This window comes from Eptesicus fuscus, chromosome 18 (assembly GCF_027574615.1).
Source record: "Eptesicus fuscus isolate TK198812 chromosome 18, DD_ASM_mEF_20220401, whole genome shotgun sequence".
NCBI classification, from domain to species: Eukaryota; Metazoa; Chordata; class Mammalia; order Chiroptera; family Vespertilionidae; genus Eptesicus; species Eptesicus fuscus.
In genome coordinates this window covers 42,843,225-42,860,019 of record NC_072490.1, presented here as the reverse complement: position 1 = coordinate 42,860,019, position 16,795 = coordinate 42,843,225, and the positions used below count along the sequence as shown (strand labels likewise).

General features: G+C 47.9%; 1 protein-coding gene across 1 annotated transcript in view; it reads right to left on the bottom strand.

The window, feature by feature from the left end:
- Nucleotides 1-16,795, bottom strand: part of CACNA2D3 (calcium voltage-gated channel auxiliary subunit alpha2delta 3) — an 827,325-nt gene that overhangs the window by 387,734 nt on the left and 422,796 nt on the right. The window contains exons 10-11 of the mRNA XM_054729840.1: nucleotides 9,464-9,553; nucleotides 601-714 (exon numbers count right to left, since the gene is read on the bottom strand). Coding sequence (XP_054585815.1) covers nucleotides 601-714; nucleotides 9,464-9,553 — 204 coding nt within the window. The remainder of the gene's footprint in view (nucleotides 1-600; nucleotides 715-9,463; nucleotides 9,554-16,795) is intronic.

The window sequence follows — 16,795 nt, the reverse complement described above, 5'->3', positions numbered from 1 at the left end:
AATGGCTAATAGCTTGAGGAACCTCTGGGTTAAGGCACTCAAAAGGCGCCAAAAATATTAATATCCAATTCTAGCACATGGGTTCAACAGATAAATAAATGACAACATGGAGAGCAAAGAAGTAATTAGAATAGAGAACATACTCGGACATGCGTGGGAAACAGCACTGGGGGAGGGAGGGATGGCGAGAAGCTTCTGGGTGGTCACGAGGGCTCAACAAGGAGCCGCAGCAACACAGAATCATAAGGGAGATGCCGCAGGGCTGCTGGGGCTGACCTCACCATCCATGAGTGCTGGCCCACCAAGCAACTCTGGCTCACGGAGAACAGGGAGAAGCACTGCCCCAAGTGGACAAAGCACACGTCACAGCGGATCTTTTCACTGCACATGTCTTTATGGGGCTCTTCTCTCCTCCAAACACATTTCATTTTGAGAACAAGGAAAGCCATAGTTCCGTTGTGGTGAACCAACAAACACAAGGCTGAGAAACCAGAGGCCATTATGGGATTAAATCTACTTATCTGTGGATGATCCGGAGGTTTCCACACAACAGAGATTCTGCATGGACTGCACTTCGTGGCCGGCTCAGCATCCACTTACCTTCCGCTCGGGCCAGTTGTATTTGGCAAAGATCGTGTCGTAGGTGTCCACCGCCCCGTCGGTGATGAGCATGATGGCCTGGCTGCAGATGCTGCCTTGTCCCGTGTGGTTGAACTGTGGAATGAAGTAAGTGCAGAATAAAACAACTCATCAGAGAGCTCTGTGTATCTGCGAGACTTCAGAAGCAAGAGGCCGTGGGCTTAGGGAGCCTCTCGGAAGGGAGCACACGGGCACCACCAATGCAGATACCTGCAGAGGGTGACACTTTGACAACTTGGAACGACATACAGACCACAGAAGGGATTTCTGAAAACCAGGTATAAGGTGGGAAGTGAGATTCGAACACAACTAACCTCTCTCACCTCCCAGTGTGGACAGCCTTCAGAACATAAGCCCAGTGGAGTTGGCACGGCCTGTCAGGGACACATTATATGAGTGGCAGACTGTGTGCCAGGCAACATCTCTTTCAAAATCTGAGTCTGGTTTGAATGGGTCTAATGGGTACAAGCTGTTCTATGCAATAAAATCAAGTAGGTTTTGGACATATAGAGAATAAAGTCAGGATCATAACAATTCCAATTAGAAGCTTAAGCACCCTTGGTTTAGGGTTCGTCTTAAACATATAGCTGAAAGCTTGTAACATGTTTGTACTAGTTTATGCATGTTAGTATGTATAGGATGCTGAAATTCCAAGATTGTGTCCACTCATGTGCAGAGCCCTACATGTCCTCAGCTTTCAGCTTTACATAACATTGAAGAGTCCCAGCCTTGGTGAGAGGTAGGCTGGCGGTGGGGAGGGGCAGACTGGGCTTGCCAGAGCTTCATGTCCTTCCCTGAGTCAGAAGTGAAGACTTCCCTCAATGAATGTCATTCATGCTGCAATTCCAAGCAACACCATGTCCTTTAAAAACCCTACAATGATGTGACAATGCCAGGACATGGGAACCACAAAAAGTCTCTACCTTCAGACGTCAAACTCCATCTACTATAATCTATAAAGTTTTTTCACGTATTCAAAAATTATTTACTAAAAGTCCACACAGTGCTGGCAATATAACATACAAAAATCCCTTCCCTCGTGTAGTTTATATTCTATTTGGGGGAGACCTAGAAAAACAAAGTAAATAAGTAAATTATGTTGTATGTTTGATAAGGTGATGCTAAGAGGTGGGAAAAGAAAACAGAGAAAAGGAATAGGATATGAGAAAGGGGTACCTTTAGAAAAAGTAGTCAGGGAAGACCTCACTGAGAAGGTGACACTTGAGTAACTTCTGAAGGAAGTGAGTGTCTGGGGTAGGGCATTCCAGAGAGGGCAAAACAAAACAAAAATAACAAAACAAAACAAAAACAGTGCATACAGCCCGGCTGGTGTGGCTCAGTGGTTGAGTGTTGGCCCATGAACCAGGAGGTCACAGTTTGATTCCTGGTGAGGGCACATGCCCAGGTTGCCGGCTTGATCCCCAGTAGGGGTGTACAGGAGGCAGTCAAACAATGATCCTCTCTCATCACTGATGTTTCTATCTCTCTCCTTCTCCCTTTCTCTTTCTGAAATCAATAAAAACGTATTTTTAAAAAACAGTATATACAATGGCACTCAGTGGGACTGTGCCCAGCATGTTCAAACTGTTGACCATGAAACTGGGAAGGGATAGAAGCTTCTTTTGGATTGGCTGCAGTCTCCTGGTGAACCAAAGAGCTAATAAAACATTCAAGTTAAAGTTTAACGCTCAGACTTCATGCACTTAGAATTCTGATGTAGAATTTGAAGTTGTAGTAACTTGAAAGAAGACTACAATTGATGATGGATGGGTGGATGGAAGAAAGGAATGACTTGCCTTGCGACCACATTGGGACAGAGCAAAGCCAACTGGAAACATGCATGGTGTATCAGGAGATAGTGGAAAGTGCTTAACCCCATCCCAGCACCACAAGCTATGTACCTGGGGTGAGTTCTCACTTCAGAGTGTCCTTTTCTTCATTTATATGATGGGAGTACCATGCTTACATGCTTGCTACAACACAGGTTAAATTTCATTATATGCTGGGCTATAAGTATATATTTAACCTTTAATAAGCCTCTGAGGTAGGTAATATCATTATCCCCATTTTACAAGGCAGGGAAACTGAAGCACAGAGAGATTAGCTAACAAGGTCACACAGCTACTACCTGCCATAGCGAGATTTGAACCCAGGTAGTCCAGCCCCCGAATCCACTCCCAGATTCAGCACACTCTACGGCCTCCCAATAAGATCCTTGAGCAGATAGGGGTACATGGTAGGACTCCACAAATGTCCATTTCCTTCTCCTTCCTTTTCCTGTCTCCATCCTGTCCAGGGTTCCAGGGTTACTTGGCGTTACCAGGGCAACCATCCTGAGAGTGAGTGAGTCCTCCTTACATTTTGTGCCCTAGACACTGACCTCATTTAAGTCCTGGCCCTAGCAGCCACTCCTACAACTCAGACTGGACAGGTGTCGTTGAATTAATGAGCAGACATGGCCCATGACACAAATGAGTAGGTAGAAATCCTGACAACTAAAACCATCACACCACAAAGCTTCGCATAACTACTATTCTATCGTCTTTATTGACATAACAATATTTCAGAAAACTCTCGCTGAGAGAGATAAAAATTGCAAATAACATTATCTATCACTTCTTCCAGGAACTTCCTGAAAGACCCATCAACTCTTCAATAGAAAGCATCAAAGGACAATTCATACCTAAGACTCTTTGAACTCCCATCTCAAAATCCTCCCCTTGCTGCATCTACCAATCCTACTAGTACACTATAATATTAGGATTCTTACTGGGTCTTAACCAAGCCTCTTCCTTCTCCTCCACCTAAAGGACACTCCTTCAATCAGACTTCAATCAGTCTCAATAAAGGACTTTGTCTTTCCCATATGAGACACTGCTAAGATCTTATGGTCAGAGTGCACTTGGTTCCTTCCTGCAGGAAGGAAAACAGCCTTGTAGCCTTGTCTTATCAACAGGTTGTTCCGGAGATATTTTGGGGAGCTTGCATCCAACACAGCCTTGAAGCCACTGAATAAACCCAGTAGCAGGCCACTGAATAAAGGTGATCTATGCTTCAAGTCACAGAGGCTGCAGAAAGGGAAAATACAGGATAGCTTGGGGATGTTGTCCATGAAACTCATTTGAAAACATCCTGGAAAAACTCTCCCAAATAAAAGGCAAGAAAGAGGGGGGAAATGAAGATATCTGAATAACGCAGACTAGAAGAAGGAATGCCCAGAGCTGTTTATTTAAAAACATCATTTTCCTCTCTGGCTGCATCCTTGGTATTCTCTGCAGCAATCTGCAGTTGGAGAATTTGGGAGAACGCAATTAAATTCAAATGCTTTGATGAGTACTATCTCTTCTCTTCATATTTGTCTAGAACTTTCTTTTTGTTGAATAGCAAGAGTGATGAAAGTGTTTTCCATAATAATAACAGTGACAAGGGCCTGATGATGAACTACAATTAGCTCAGTGATTCATCAGTTAGCAGAGAAAATTTCAATGCATCCTGACATTTAAAGCATTTGGTTGTGATTAACAGTCTTTGAAATGTCACCGAATTTTATTTAATTGGCTAAGAAAAAAATTTTTAAAGGTAATCACTGCAAAGATCATATTCATCGCCAAAAACATAATTGCAGTTGTCACATGACAAGGTAGATGCTAACTACTGTAGCAAACTGGCTCTGTGTTCTTACAGAATCTAACAAAGGCAGCAGAGATCAACAGCCAGGAGGGTCTTACAAGGGTATCTGAACGCTCCTTTCAAAGCTGTTTGTACAGTAACTGCAAGCCTTTAAGTCATCTGAGCAAATACTGAAACTGAAAGGCAGGTAAATGCAAAACAGAATTAACTGCATTTGGTTATAGTTACCTCTGAGCTATTCTAAGTTCCAGGCACAGTCACAATTTCAGGTGTGTATGTGTGTGTGTGTGTGTGTGTGTGTGTGTGTGAGAGAGAGAGAGAGAGAGAGAGAGAGAGAGAGAGAGAGAGAGTGTGTTTGTGTGTTTGAGAAATAACTTTTTATTTCATATTTGCTTATAAAGGCAGGCATAATACACAGGAAGAGAAATACATCACGCAAAGATCATATCGGTGAAGGGGAAAATAGCTAGAGTTTCATTTTCATGAGAGATTAACCACCTCTGTGTTTTTCAAAGTGTTTGTCTATTTAAAAGCCCAATGGCAAGAGATGAAATGGAAATGTCTTTCTCTGTGGGATAAATGTGCATTAAAAAAATATGGTGCCAACTGTCAACCAACCTCAAGTAGGGACATTTTGTAACATTTTTTGTACCTTCTGTTTCTTACTTTCCGGATTTACATTTGGCCCATAACTTGCTCTGATTAGCCAGGCCGTAGAGGACTTTTCCAGGTGAGTCAGAGCAGGTAGGTTTGTGGAAGGTTTCCCTGGTTCAAAAATACTTCTCTCACCAGGATTCAAGGAGGGAAATCTGCCATGTGTTGGTGAAGTCTCTGGATTGTAGAAGTGTTGGGAGTGTAATCTACCCCCCTGGAGTACACAAAGATCCCATGCCTGAAAGTGTGCTCCTTGGACTGTGACTTGTGCAAGATTCTAATCCTATGGGTATGACATGATATAAAGGGTTCCTGGGTCACTACGTTTGAATACTGGTATAAACATATTTGAAAAGGTCAGTTCATTGCAGGACTTCCAGGCCTTTAACATGTCCAAGTGCACTGCGTATCTCCCCACCTTGATCACAGCACCTATGTGGGAGTATCTTGGAAGGTCAGCATTCAACTGGGCATGCAATGAGAAACACTGGCTTAGAGGTGTCTGAGAACAAAATTGGTAAGTGGAAGGGAAGGGAAGAGAAAAGGAACCGGAGAAGGAAAAGAAGAGAGGGGAAGATGAAAGTGATACCATTGTAATTAGTTATTAAAAATAGGAAAGGAGCAAAGGGGACGCCAGATATTAGAGGCCTGTCATTTGGGCAGCTTCACCAGGAAGCTGCAATTTCACACTCCCCAGGGAACCCCCAGCCCATTCCCTGCAGATTGCTGGGAAGGAGACTGGACAAAGTGGAGGGTAGGTGCGTGCACAGTGAGTCGGGCCGACGTCAGGAAGGTGCTTGCTGTCAGTCAATCCTGGGAACAGTGATCATTGACCAGAATGGACAGGGCCACTGAAGCCCGTGAAAATCTGGAGATACATAATCCTGCAGACAAAAGAGCTCATGCTATTGACTTGCTCTTGGCTCTCTGGTCCCTTTGGCTTTGCTTCGGCCTATGTTCCCTCTATAGACGCATGGCCCATGGCCATGTGGGATTGGACTATGCACTGACATGGAACAGAAACTCTGGATACTGGCTTTGATTTTAGCTCTGCTGAAAGCAAAACGGGCCTTCTTTTATGGCGTGACTGAGGGAAATAGGACCTTGGAAACTCAGGGGTTTGAATTCACAGAAATATATATATATAAATATATATATATATTTACAATCTCTCATTCTTGCATACAAGTCTCAGAAAATTCCTTTTCTCAGGATATTGCAAGAAACCTACTCTACTAGCAACCAGTAGAGATGAGGACCTCTCCCCACCAATAACAAAGGAATATTCCTGAGGCCTTGGGCAGAAACTAGGACCAAAGCATCAGGAGGGGGAGCTACTCCTAGAAACCACAGGCAGCCTGGCAGAGTTGAGGCAGCCTAGTGTCCCTAGTCACGGAGATGGCACTGCCCCCTGAGCCCAGCACTGCTGAGAGGGGACCAGGCACCGCTTCCCCATGCTGACTTCTCAACCTCCGTCTACCAGGCCCAACTTCATAGGCCTGTGACGTACACAGCTGTTCAGGGCCATACACTTGGCTTAACACTGCTGTCACGCTCTTAAAATTCTTAATAACTTTCCAATAAGGGGCCTGCATTTCATTTGGCACCGGACCTCACAAATCATGAGGCCAATGCGGGGTCTATGCCTGCCCCCATTTCACAGGTGAGGAAAGTAAGGGGAAACTGAGCACAGCTTTCTCAAGGCCACAGAATCAGGATTCTCAGCCCAGCCTGCCTGACTCCAGAGGCCACAAACGTAACCACAGGACAAGCCTCTTCTAACTCTCAGTCCTGCACCACCGCTGCCAAAGAGCAAAAGAACAGAAGTGCACTGCAGGCAGGTTTCCAAACAGGGAGTCCCCGGATCAAACTAGCCTCCCCCTGCTGCAGATATGAGGCTTTTGAGATGAAAAGGGAGCTAATTTTCCGATCGTGCCAACGTCCTTTCAATATTAGCTACTAGAAGAGCCTGCTGAGAGGCAGAGCTCCGCATCTCCAAGCCCAGAGAAGGCATCTATCCAGGACTCAAGCCAGAACTTAAAGGTGCAGCTTGGCCCTTTGCTCAGGCCAGGTATGCTTCCAAGTGATTAATAAGGTGTTAACAGAAGTGCACTGTCCTAAACAACGAGGCTTGCATAAATGTTAATTATCCCTAGCTGACAGCCCCTTGGGGTGACTGAGAGGGGATGGCCTTGGGTTTACATTGAAGAAGCTGGTGTGGCACCTTCCCTTCTTACTTTTCTCTCCTCTTCAGTTGTGGCATTGGCTCGCTGCTGAGACCTAAATGGCCTTCTGGGTGCCAACAGCTGTATTGGTAAAAGGGAGTCTAGAATCAGGCCCTATCCTTGGCTTGAGAGGGCAGTGTAGCTGAGTGGAACAAGTCAAGTTTGGGAACTGGGCATGCCTGATCACCACAAAGGGCTTGTGCAGTGTTGGCTGGATGCTGCAACCTGGCCCAGCCGGCCCCACCCAGCTGCCTGGAGGCTCAGTGCAGTGAGGCCCTGAACCTCTGCAGGCCTCCCAGCTCCGGCAACACCTCAACACAGTGGCCACCCCATTTAGTGCCTGTTCACTCTCAGCTTCACCCCATGCCTTTTTCCTGAAAACCACGTTTCCAAGTCTCCCCAGCAGTCTTGACAAAGTTCATGTGCAGGAGAATACTGGAGGACACCAAGGAGAAGCCAGGTTTCTGAGCGATTTCTCCCTTCTCTCTGCTGTAAGGGCGTGGTGTTTTCTGGCAATGGCTGTGTCTCCTCCCAGCACTAGCTTCCCCATGCCAGGCCTTTCCCTTCCTGGTTCTGCTCCCTCTGGATGGCCACAGTGAGGAGGCTCTGATGTAGTCCCACCTTCCTGTTGTCCCTCCTGCCCTAGAGAGGAGCACCTCCTGCTGGCATTCATCTGTGGATTGTATCATTCCCTGCTTGGTCTCAGCTTTTCCATCCCCAGTGCAACCAATTCTCAGCATTAAACTCCTGCTGTTTGAAATACCGTGCTTTCTATTTTTCTGCTTTTTAACATCTCAATTGCTGCCTCCCTGATCCAAGCCATTATTATCTGTCACCCAGATGATTTAATGGCCTTCCTGCTATTGTCTCTGCCCACCTACAGTTGCTTCTAAACACAACAGCCAGCCAAATGCTGCTGAAACCCAATGTGCCATTCTCTGCTCAGACCCCAATGACTCCATCCCAACCAGAGCGAGAGCCAAAATCCTTGCCAGGGTCTGCAACGCTCCACATGATCCGGCTCCTGCTACCCCGCGATCTCATTCCCTAGCATGATCTCTCTTCCTCACTTTGTTCTTGTCTCCTCGCTGTATTGTAAAAATACCAAACATCCCTGCCTCAGGGCCTTTGCATTTGCTGTTCCTCTTGCTAGAAGCTTCTTGCCGGAAATATGCACATGGCTACTCCCTCACTTCCTTCAGGTCTCTCCTGCAACATCACCGCATCAGAGAGACCTTCCCTGGCCTCACTGTATAAAGCAGCAAATGCCATCATGCTGACACAATGGTGCTATCCTTCTTCATAGGAAACGTATCTCATCTGTCTTTGCTCACTAGAACTGGGATCAGCAAGCATCTTCTGTAAAGGCCGATATAGTAAGTATTTTAGGTTTTATAGGCCATGCAGTCCCTAGTGCAACTAACCAGCTCTACTGATGTAGTGCGTGAGTAGGCACAGACACTACCCAAGCAGGTGGGCATAGCTGCATTTCAATCACACATGCAGGCTGGATATGGCTCATGGGCCAAAATGTGCTGACCTTCGCACTAACATGCAAGGTAATTTAAGGCAAACAGTTGCCAATTCTGTTCCCTACTGTCTTGTCTGACATTATAAAGCATACAATACATGTTATCTAAATAAGTGATCCAGGAACTGCATTAACGAAGACATTCATCATTTTCCCCATCACCCTCCCAGAGCAATGGGGACACAAAAGTCGCATGTGGTTCTAGCTTCACACAGGTGGATTCAAGGAAAAGAATCACCTGCCCAACACCAACGCATTGCCTGGGATGCTAGCAGGTGCTACTTGAAGAAAAATACTCTTTGTTCAAAGTGTGAGACACAGCTGATTACACAGAATCCTTCCCTGCAGTACTTATCGGAGCCTTGACTATGGTGCTGTCTATTGGGGATCTCCAAGGGGCTGGAAGAGAGGGGAGGAGAGGGATAGCACACCCTAAACCTCGGAACATAGTCACATTCACGGGTCTACTCTATGAAGACATGGAGTTTCTCAGGTGAAAAGAAGTCTTCATTATCAGGTGTCCGGATATGTCTGCGTCCAAAAGCATGGCTGGTGGGTCTGACCGGACTGCACCACCAACTCTGCCCAGCAGAGGGCTGGTTTGGCCTCCCCACTGGAACCTGGTTCCCCAGACCTCACACATGGCTGGCCACCTCACCCTCCCACCCTGTGCCGTGGACACTGCTCAGTGACAGCCAGGCCTAATCATAATGCTGGTCCACAACTAAAATGAATCCCATTTAGTCTGTTGGACGAGAGAAAGGCAAATCCGAGAGGAGCTTACATCGCTGAGAATGTTGAAGGCCTCGTTCAGAGCGATATCCAGCATCCCGATGCCTTTGGCAAAAAGTTTGTCCAGGTGCTCCCTGAAGTGCTGAAACAAAAAGCAGAAAACCCATTAGTGTCTGCCCTGTTATGAGAAATGCCCCACATGTTGCTGCTCCCAACAAATGGGCAAGAGGGAGCCCAGCACATGCCCAGACACATGTCGAGTGTGTGTGATGTCCACTGAACCACAGCCTCTGTCCACAGAGACTAGGTGCCTGGCATTGTTTTTTAGCTGACCCATTCTGAAACCATTTATTTTCTATTGAAGGGAATTCTTCTCTTCCCAAAGGCATCCACTCCCTGTCTGTTGGGAAAACGGGTCAGAGAAGTCACCAGGAGGCAGGAAGGGTGGGCTCGTGGAACACGTTTGCTGGCGATTTCCTGGTCTAGGATTATTATTTTCTTTTTCTCTTACCATGCCCTGGTACCCAACAATGCCCCAAGCATGCCATCAGTATTGAGATGGTGACACCCACTCATGGTTCATCTGCCATGGGACCCTGAAACTGATCACAGAATTTGAACAGGTGATAGAGACAGGCCCTGGGTCATGGCTAATGGTTCTAAGACACTGTTCTGCCTGTGCCGCCTCAGGAAACACCAGGCCACTGTCACGGGGATGGACTGCAGGCTTGCTGGCCAACGGGACTAGGGATCCAGTGGGCTCCTCAAGGCCATTCAGCTTTAATGACACCCAGGCCGAACACGAATCAAGGCTGGATTCAAAGTGGATCGTTCACCCTGGGGTTATTCATACACCCCCAAGACCTTCCCCGGCCCACCTGGCCCGCACAGCAACCACGCCCTCATGTTCAGAGCAGCTCTGGTTATCAAAGCCTGCTCCATGTTAGATTCTTAAATACCAGGTCACTGAGTCCTCAGAACAATCCTGTGAGGTTCCTCACCCCACCTGTCAAATGGGGAGACTGAGGCTCAGCACCATGCCCAAATCCACTCACCTCCTAGGTGTCAGGCCCAGGTTCCTCCCCACGTCAGCTTCACCCACTTTAATGCCCTCCTCCTTCTTTCCCATATACACCTACTGCTTTTTTTTTTTTTTTTTTTTTTTTTTAGTATTTTGTATGTCAGGTACTGGCCATGAGCTTGGCATATACCTGGCTAGTCTGGCTCCAGAATGCTCTTTCTTCATCCCCGTGTCTGAGCTGTGGCCAAGTCTATAGGAGATTGTCAAATGCTTGTGTGATGGGGGAGAGAAATGCTAAAGGCCCGGGAACCAGAAAAACCACACTGCCAGGAACCAAGCTCTGGGCTTCTCTGTCCTTCCTGCCTGGTGCTCACGGCCCAGCAGGACACTGAGCACCTGGCACGCCCTACATGAGCACCTCGTGAACAAATCCGGGCAGTACGTGGGTCTAAGAAAGCCCAGGCGTCCTGGCCACAGAAGAGTCAGGGCGATCAGAACAGATCGGTCCACCTTCACCAAGCACAACCACCTGGAACCTACTTGTGGGGGGTGGCCACGGAGAGGACTCGGGATTGGCGAGTGTCACACACGCACGCCCAGCATGCCGCTTGCAGAGGCTGCTCTTTAACCAGCCCCATGCTCCCGCGGCAGTGACCAGAGCCTGCTCTGACAAGTTCATTCTGTTCACTGATGTCATTTCTGTCAACTTCATTTCATTGTGCTCAGTCACACAGTTTACACAGTATTGTGTTTTTTTAATAAGACAGCAGCCCTTCTTAGTTTTCCTTTTAATCCATGTGTATCTGCGTGTCCTGTGGAGAAAGCGCTCCAGGCAATGGTTGCTTTCATTACTGGATACTTAGGGGTAAAATGCAACAACATGTCATGGAATTTGCTTTTGTAACGAGGTCAGTTGTGATTTTGTTTTTTCCTGGTACAAATCTGGTCCATATATTAGACGGAAAAACATTTCCTCAGGTTAAGGGTTTCCAAATGGTATCACAGATGAAGAACTTGCTTTTTGTTTCTTTCTCTCCCACGTCCCTCTCATCCAAGCTGCCTTTGCTCCTCCTCCATACCCTGAACCCAATCAGCTTCATTCCCCTGGTCCTCCAGGCTGCATTAAACCCTCGGCCCAACTCTCCTTTTACACGAAAACCCATATTGCCTTTCAGAAAAACATCTCCCCTGATTGGCTTCCACCAGGAGCTGCTCTGTCCACCAAGGTAGCCATGAGCTACATGGAGCTACTTACATTAAATTCAATTAAAATTACCTAACATTAAAAACTCAGCTCCTCATTCCCCCTAGCCGTATTTCAAGGGCTTGATAGCCCCATGTGGCTAGTAGCTGCTGCACGGGACAGTGAGGAAGAAAGAGCATGCCCACCATTGCATAGTTAGTTCTATCAGACATTGCTGGCCTGGACACAGCACCTCCTCCTCACCAAGCCATTGACCTACTGTCAGTCAGAGAAAACCCTAAGGCTTGTAGCCAGTGGATACGTGTGATTTCTGCTTGTCCAGCATCCATTCCCCTTCTTCTGATTTTCCTTCTCCCCCACCGCTCATAATTTATATGGCGTAGGTCTGGCTAACACCTTTCTCCCTCCTTCCCAGATCAAGGGGTGGGCCCATGTATCAGGCCCGTCCAATCTGTGAATTCCACCTCATCGGCCAAGGTCAGGCATGGGCACAGGATACAATCCCTGGGCTTCCGCCGACATGTGGGGAAGAAGATGCTCCACTGAGATGACAGGTCAGGGAGGGAGGCTGGTGCTGCCTGCAGCCATCTAGCCACTGCCCAGGAAGAGCTCACCTGAGGAAGGTAATAGCCACGCAGAGCAGAGCCCACGATGGAGGGGGCAAGATGGCATCAGGAGAACATGGCTGAGCCCCTAGACCCAGCTATGCTTAGCATTTTCAGGTATGTGAGCCAACAGATTTGCTTTTTGCCCGACCAGATCTAGCAGGATTTGGGCCACTTAATGGACAGGACCTTGATGACCACATCCGTCACATAAACTTGGCTGAGACAGTATCTCCCTGAAACTCCCCCTGCATTACAATGACCCTCCTCATCTCATCTATGCCACTCCCTCCACCCCCTCTTAACCACTATCATTGCATCTTATAGTTTTTACACAGGGAGCAAGGCACTGCGTACCCAGCATGCCCTGGGTGCGCTTTCACTACCATGGCCTGGAGAGATTGCTGGAGAATCCTAACCACATGCCTCCAAGGGTCATGTCTGAAAGGGAACGAAGAAGCCTGTTGACGGCCCTGTGGCCTCCTCATCAGTATGGATTTCCTTTTCTCTGCTCCCAGTTGGACTGCTCTAGATTCAAAAATTGTTATATTTAATGCGATCATATAATCACTGCATGGAAGCAGTCAGTACATAGACCCTGTGGACCCCCCGGAAAACAAAACAAATGCTGAACTAGGATTCAGGAGACTTCCTAGTTCTGGTTACACCGTTTACCAGCTATGAGGCCCCGAGGCAAGCAGCTTTGGCTCTCAGGCCTTAGTATTGCCCCCTGTGGAATGGGTTGGGACAGCTCCTGCAGGGGAGTGGGCGAGTGGGAGCAGCAGTGCCTCAGAGCAGCAGGTGGGAGCCGTGGCCTGAATTCCAGCTCCTGACGGGCCACTTGCCCTCTCTATCAGCCTGTGTAAGATACTTCCTTCCTGGGAGCCTTCATTCTCCCCCAATGCTAGGGGGCTGGACTAACCTCTCACGGATATCACAGGAAAAGAGAAGTCATCTGAAAGACCGTGATGGCAGACAAATGGGAGACTTTGAATTTCATACTCACTAAAAGCAATACTTAAAAAAAAATCCTACAAAACTTCCTCTCTGCCATCTTCCTGGTTTGCAACTTTACAATCTAATACACCTTGAAAAATGACTCATCTTGCCCTTCCAGGTCCAGGTTTTATTAGACGGGGAGAGGCACGTGGTTGATGTCAGGGACACCGAGACCTGCGTGTCTCCCAGAGCCGGCTCCAGAGAACAGAGGACTCGGGACGGCCCGAGCCAGGCAGACGCTCCTCAGCAACTGTGCGCCAGAAGGTGGCCAGTTTTCATTATTTTTCTAAATTAAAATAAACAATTTATTGGAAGTGGTGACAGTTCCATTTTATTATTAAACTTCAATAAGGGAGGAGGAGGGTGGCTCTTTATCTTTGCTTCAGGCACGCATGCAGCATATGCTGCTGCCCGGGACCAGGCCTGGCTTCCAAAGCAATTAAGGCGGCTTACTGCCTGGGGAGGTGAAGCAACGCGAGTGCCATGGCTCTGTGTGCCCGAGTGGCAACCGCACAGCCAGGCCGCTTATCTCTGTGAAACACGCACAACATCCAGGCCGCCGGGGGTCCTGCTGGAATAACCCTCTCCCTCGCCAGCATTTGATTTCCTTGAATCAACAGTGATAACGCGCTCGGTGATAACAGCAACCATGTTTTTTCCTGTCCCTATAATTACAGGGAATGTTTGAATCCTGCCAATTAAGAGCAGGGGATTAACATGAAAGTGGACAGAACCGTCCCCCATCCAAGAACCCTTGAGTAGCGGTGGTCCTTCCTGGGGAGACGTGGGGGGAGGCTGACAGCCCCTGTCAGTGATGCCCATCAGGTGACTCCCGTCCAGCACACCTGGGTTTCGTACCCGTCAGGTGTGGAGAGGGCACTGTGGCACCTCAGCCTTGGGAAGGCTCTCGGGCATTGCCACCAAGTCCTCCAGTGGCAGCAAGGTTGGCCCACTGACAGCTGCATGCCAGGCACTGCTCTTCCTGCATTGCCTCACAGATCCTAACTCCCCAAAAGAAAGGTACTATGATGTTCCCATTTTGCATACATAAGCAAATGGGGACTCGGAATAGTGAAATTGTTGCCCATGACGGCAGAACAAGCATGAGGAAGGTGAGTTTCCAAGTGCTGAGCCCCATATCTGAACCCCTAAGCAGCAATGCCCCCCAGCACCCGGGGCACAGCCTTCAAGGTTCCTATAAAGCCCAGCATGCAGGGCACAGAGCCTGTCTGGCCCTGTGCAAAGCCACCATCCCATGCTCAGAAGGTCCCGTGCTTGGCTTAACGCTTTGCTGTCACCGTCATGAAATCCCTAATCATTTTATTTTTGAGTCTGTGATGTGTACATGAAGCCCAGTGGAACAAGAGCACGTGTGAGCACAGGAGCTCTGTCCGGGAGCCCGCCGTCCCTCCTGGGGTTCATCAGCATGCGGGTGCATCAGAAGCGCTCGACTGTATGAGGTGACTTTGCACCAAACTAAAATGAGGAAGCTAAGCATCAGCGCGCCCCGTTGAGGCTCTCGTTTTCAGCTCTGTCAGGAACACACATGGCATCCCTTGCCTTCTCCTAAAACGGGGATATCGCTTACATCAGTTAATTCAGTGTCCCGATGGTCACGTCCATCTCACTCTGAGGTCAAATTCCTCACTGAAATGTCTAAGTAAGCCTGTGATCTGTCCCACTGCCACTGAGCACCAAACCCAAACAGCAGAAATCCATTTGCCAGGGGCTCGGAGGGGGTGTGGCCCTGTCTTCTGGCCTGAGTAGGATACTAGACCACAGATGATTTAATATAAATATGGACTCGGGGTTCTCATATCATTCTTCCTGGCAATACCTTCCCAGCCCCAACCCTGGGATGACTCCCCAGGCGCCAGTCTAGTCTGAGCCGTCCCCTGGCTGGATTTTACACGCAACGGCGACCGAGGGCGATGCCCGGTTAATAGAGTTTCCAGGACAGGCACCCATCTAGCGAGGTTGCTACCTCAAAGCCTGGGCTCCGGTGAATCTGATTCTCATTTGATTCCAGTGGGGAAAGCAGACAGTGACACGGTGTTTCTCAAACATGAAAACAGAATGGCCCAAGAGAGCTGGTGCTCAAGAGGCAGCCCAGATGTTTGCAATTTAGGGGAGAAAGTGCAGACACGGGTGGGGCCTCGTCTGCGCCGGTCCCCGTCTCTCCTTCATGTCGTCTAGAACAAATTGAAGTGTCTGAGGGTAGCAGCTGTTTAATGCAAATGCCAAATTAGGGAGGAGATCAATCTCCTGGATGTGAACAATGAGTGTTATTTCATACCAGGTAGTCAGATTAGCTACAAGCTCATTTCCACGGCAAGAACACTAATTGGGCCATGTGTGATGGTGACTGAGCCCGGGATTGGCGCTTCTCTCCAATCGGGAAATATCAACAGCGGAACAGATGCCTCCACCAAAGCGGTCCGTTCGTTCCTCGCTCCTCAGGGGGCAAGGCTGGGTCCCAGGGACTCGCTGCCACTTCGCATTAGCTCAGTGTCCTCCCTGTCCGGTGTCTGAGGGAGCGGCTCGATGAATCTCTGAGAGACCGATGCTACGGAAGCATCTGCTTTGTGTCCAGGCTGGTCGTGAGGGTGTGTGTGCCAACAGTAGGCCTCACCCTTCATGTCTTTCTGACAATTCCCAACGTCCAAGTTCATCTTTTATAAACTTTATGAAAACTTTCATGGGATTCAAATGTGTCTCTTGGAAGAAGAATGCTTTTCTCGGCTGCAGTGTGCGAGAGCAGACAGAAGTCACAGTGCCAGTCCTTTCCCAACGAGGCTCCGAGCTCCGTGGAAGCCTGGACTCCAAGCGATGTGACCTTAGAGTGAGTGTCCAGGGAGAGTGCTGTGCAGGCTCATCTTCATCAAAGCATCCCCTCACAGGCAGGGTGACGGCCTTCACACCAAACACAGAGCTACAGCGCAGCGAGGGAGGTGTGGGGTGCTGAGGACGCACATTCGGAGTCTGTCCAGGGAGTTGATGGATGTGCTCTGATCCACCCTACAGTGGCCCATTCAGGGGAGGCCACGTTTGTTTCCATGACGGCTTGGCAAAGGTGTGTCCCAAAACAACAAAAGTATAACTTCTTCTGTATGATCACTTGTAAGATTCATATAGATTTATAAATCTTGTATTTACTCAAAATGTATTAATTTTAGTGATCTCTGTATTTTGCCAAATTATATGAGTATTAGCCTTAATTGCCTAAATTTCTTCCAATCTCATTCAAGTCTGTGAATAAGCAAATGCCCTATAGAATGCTGTGACATTTTTAGACATATATCAACATTTATTTAACCAGGCCCCCACTGATGAAAATTTAGGTTTTCAGAGTCTTATTTTTTCAAGCATTCCTACAATAAACATCTTTGTAGACACATCGGAGGGTTGTAGTGCATATGTATACTAATAGCAATATAACAGCTTCATAGAAGGGAAGCTATTGGGTCAATATTTCTGTAGTTATACCACATAGAGTTACTCTGACAATTTAATGACATTCAGACATAGTCCAGCATATAGTAAGAAATCAGTAAA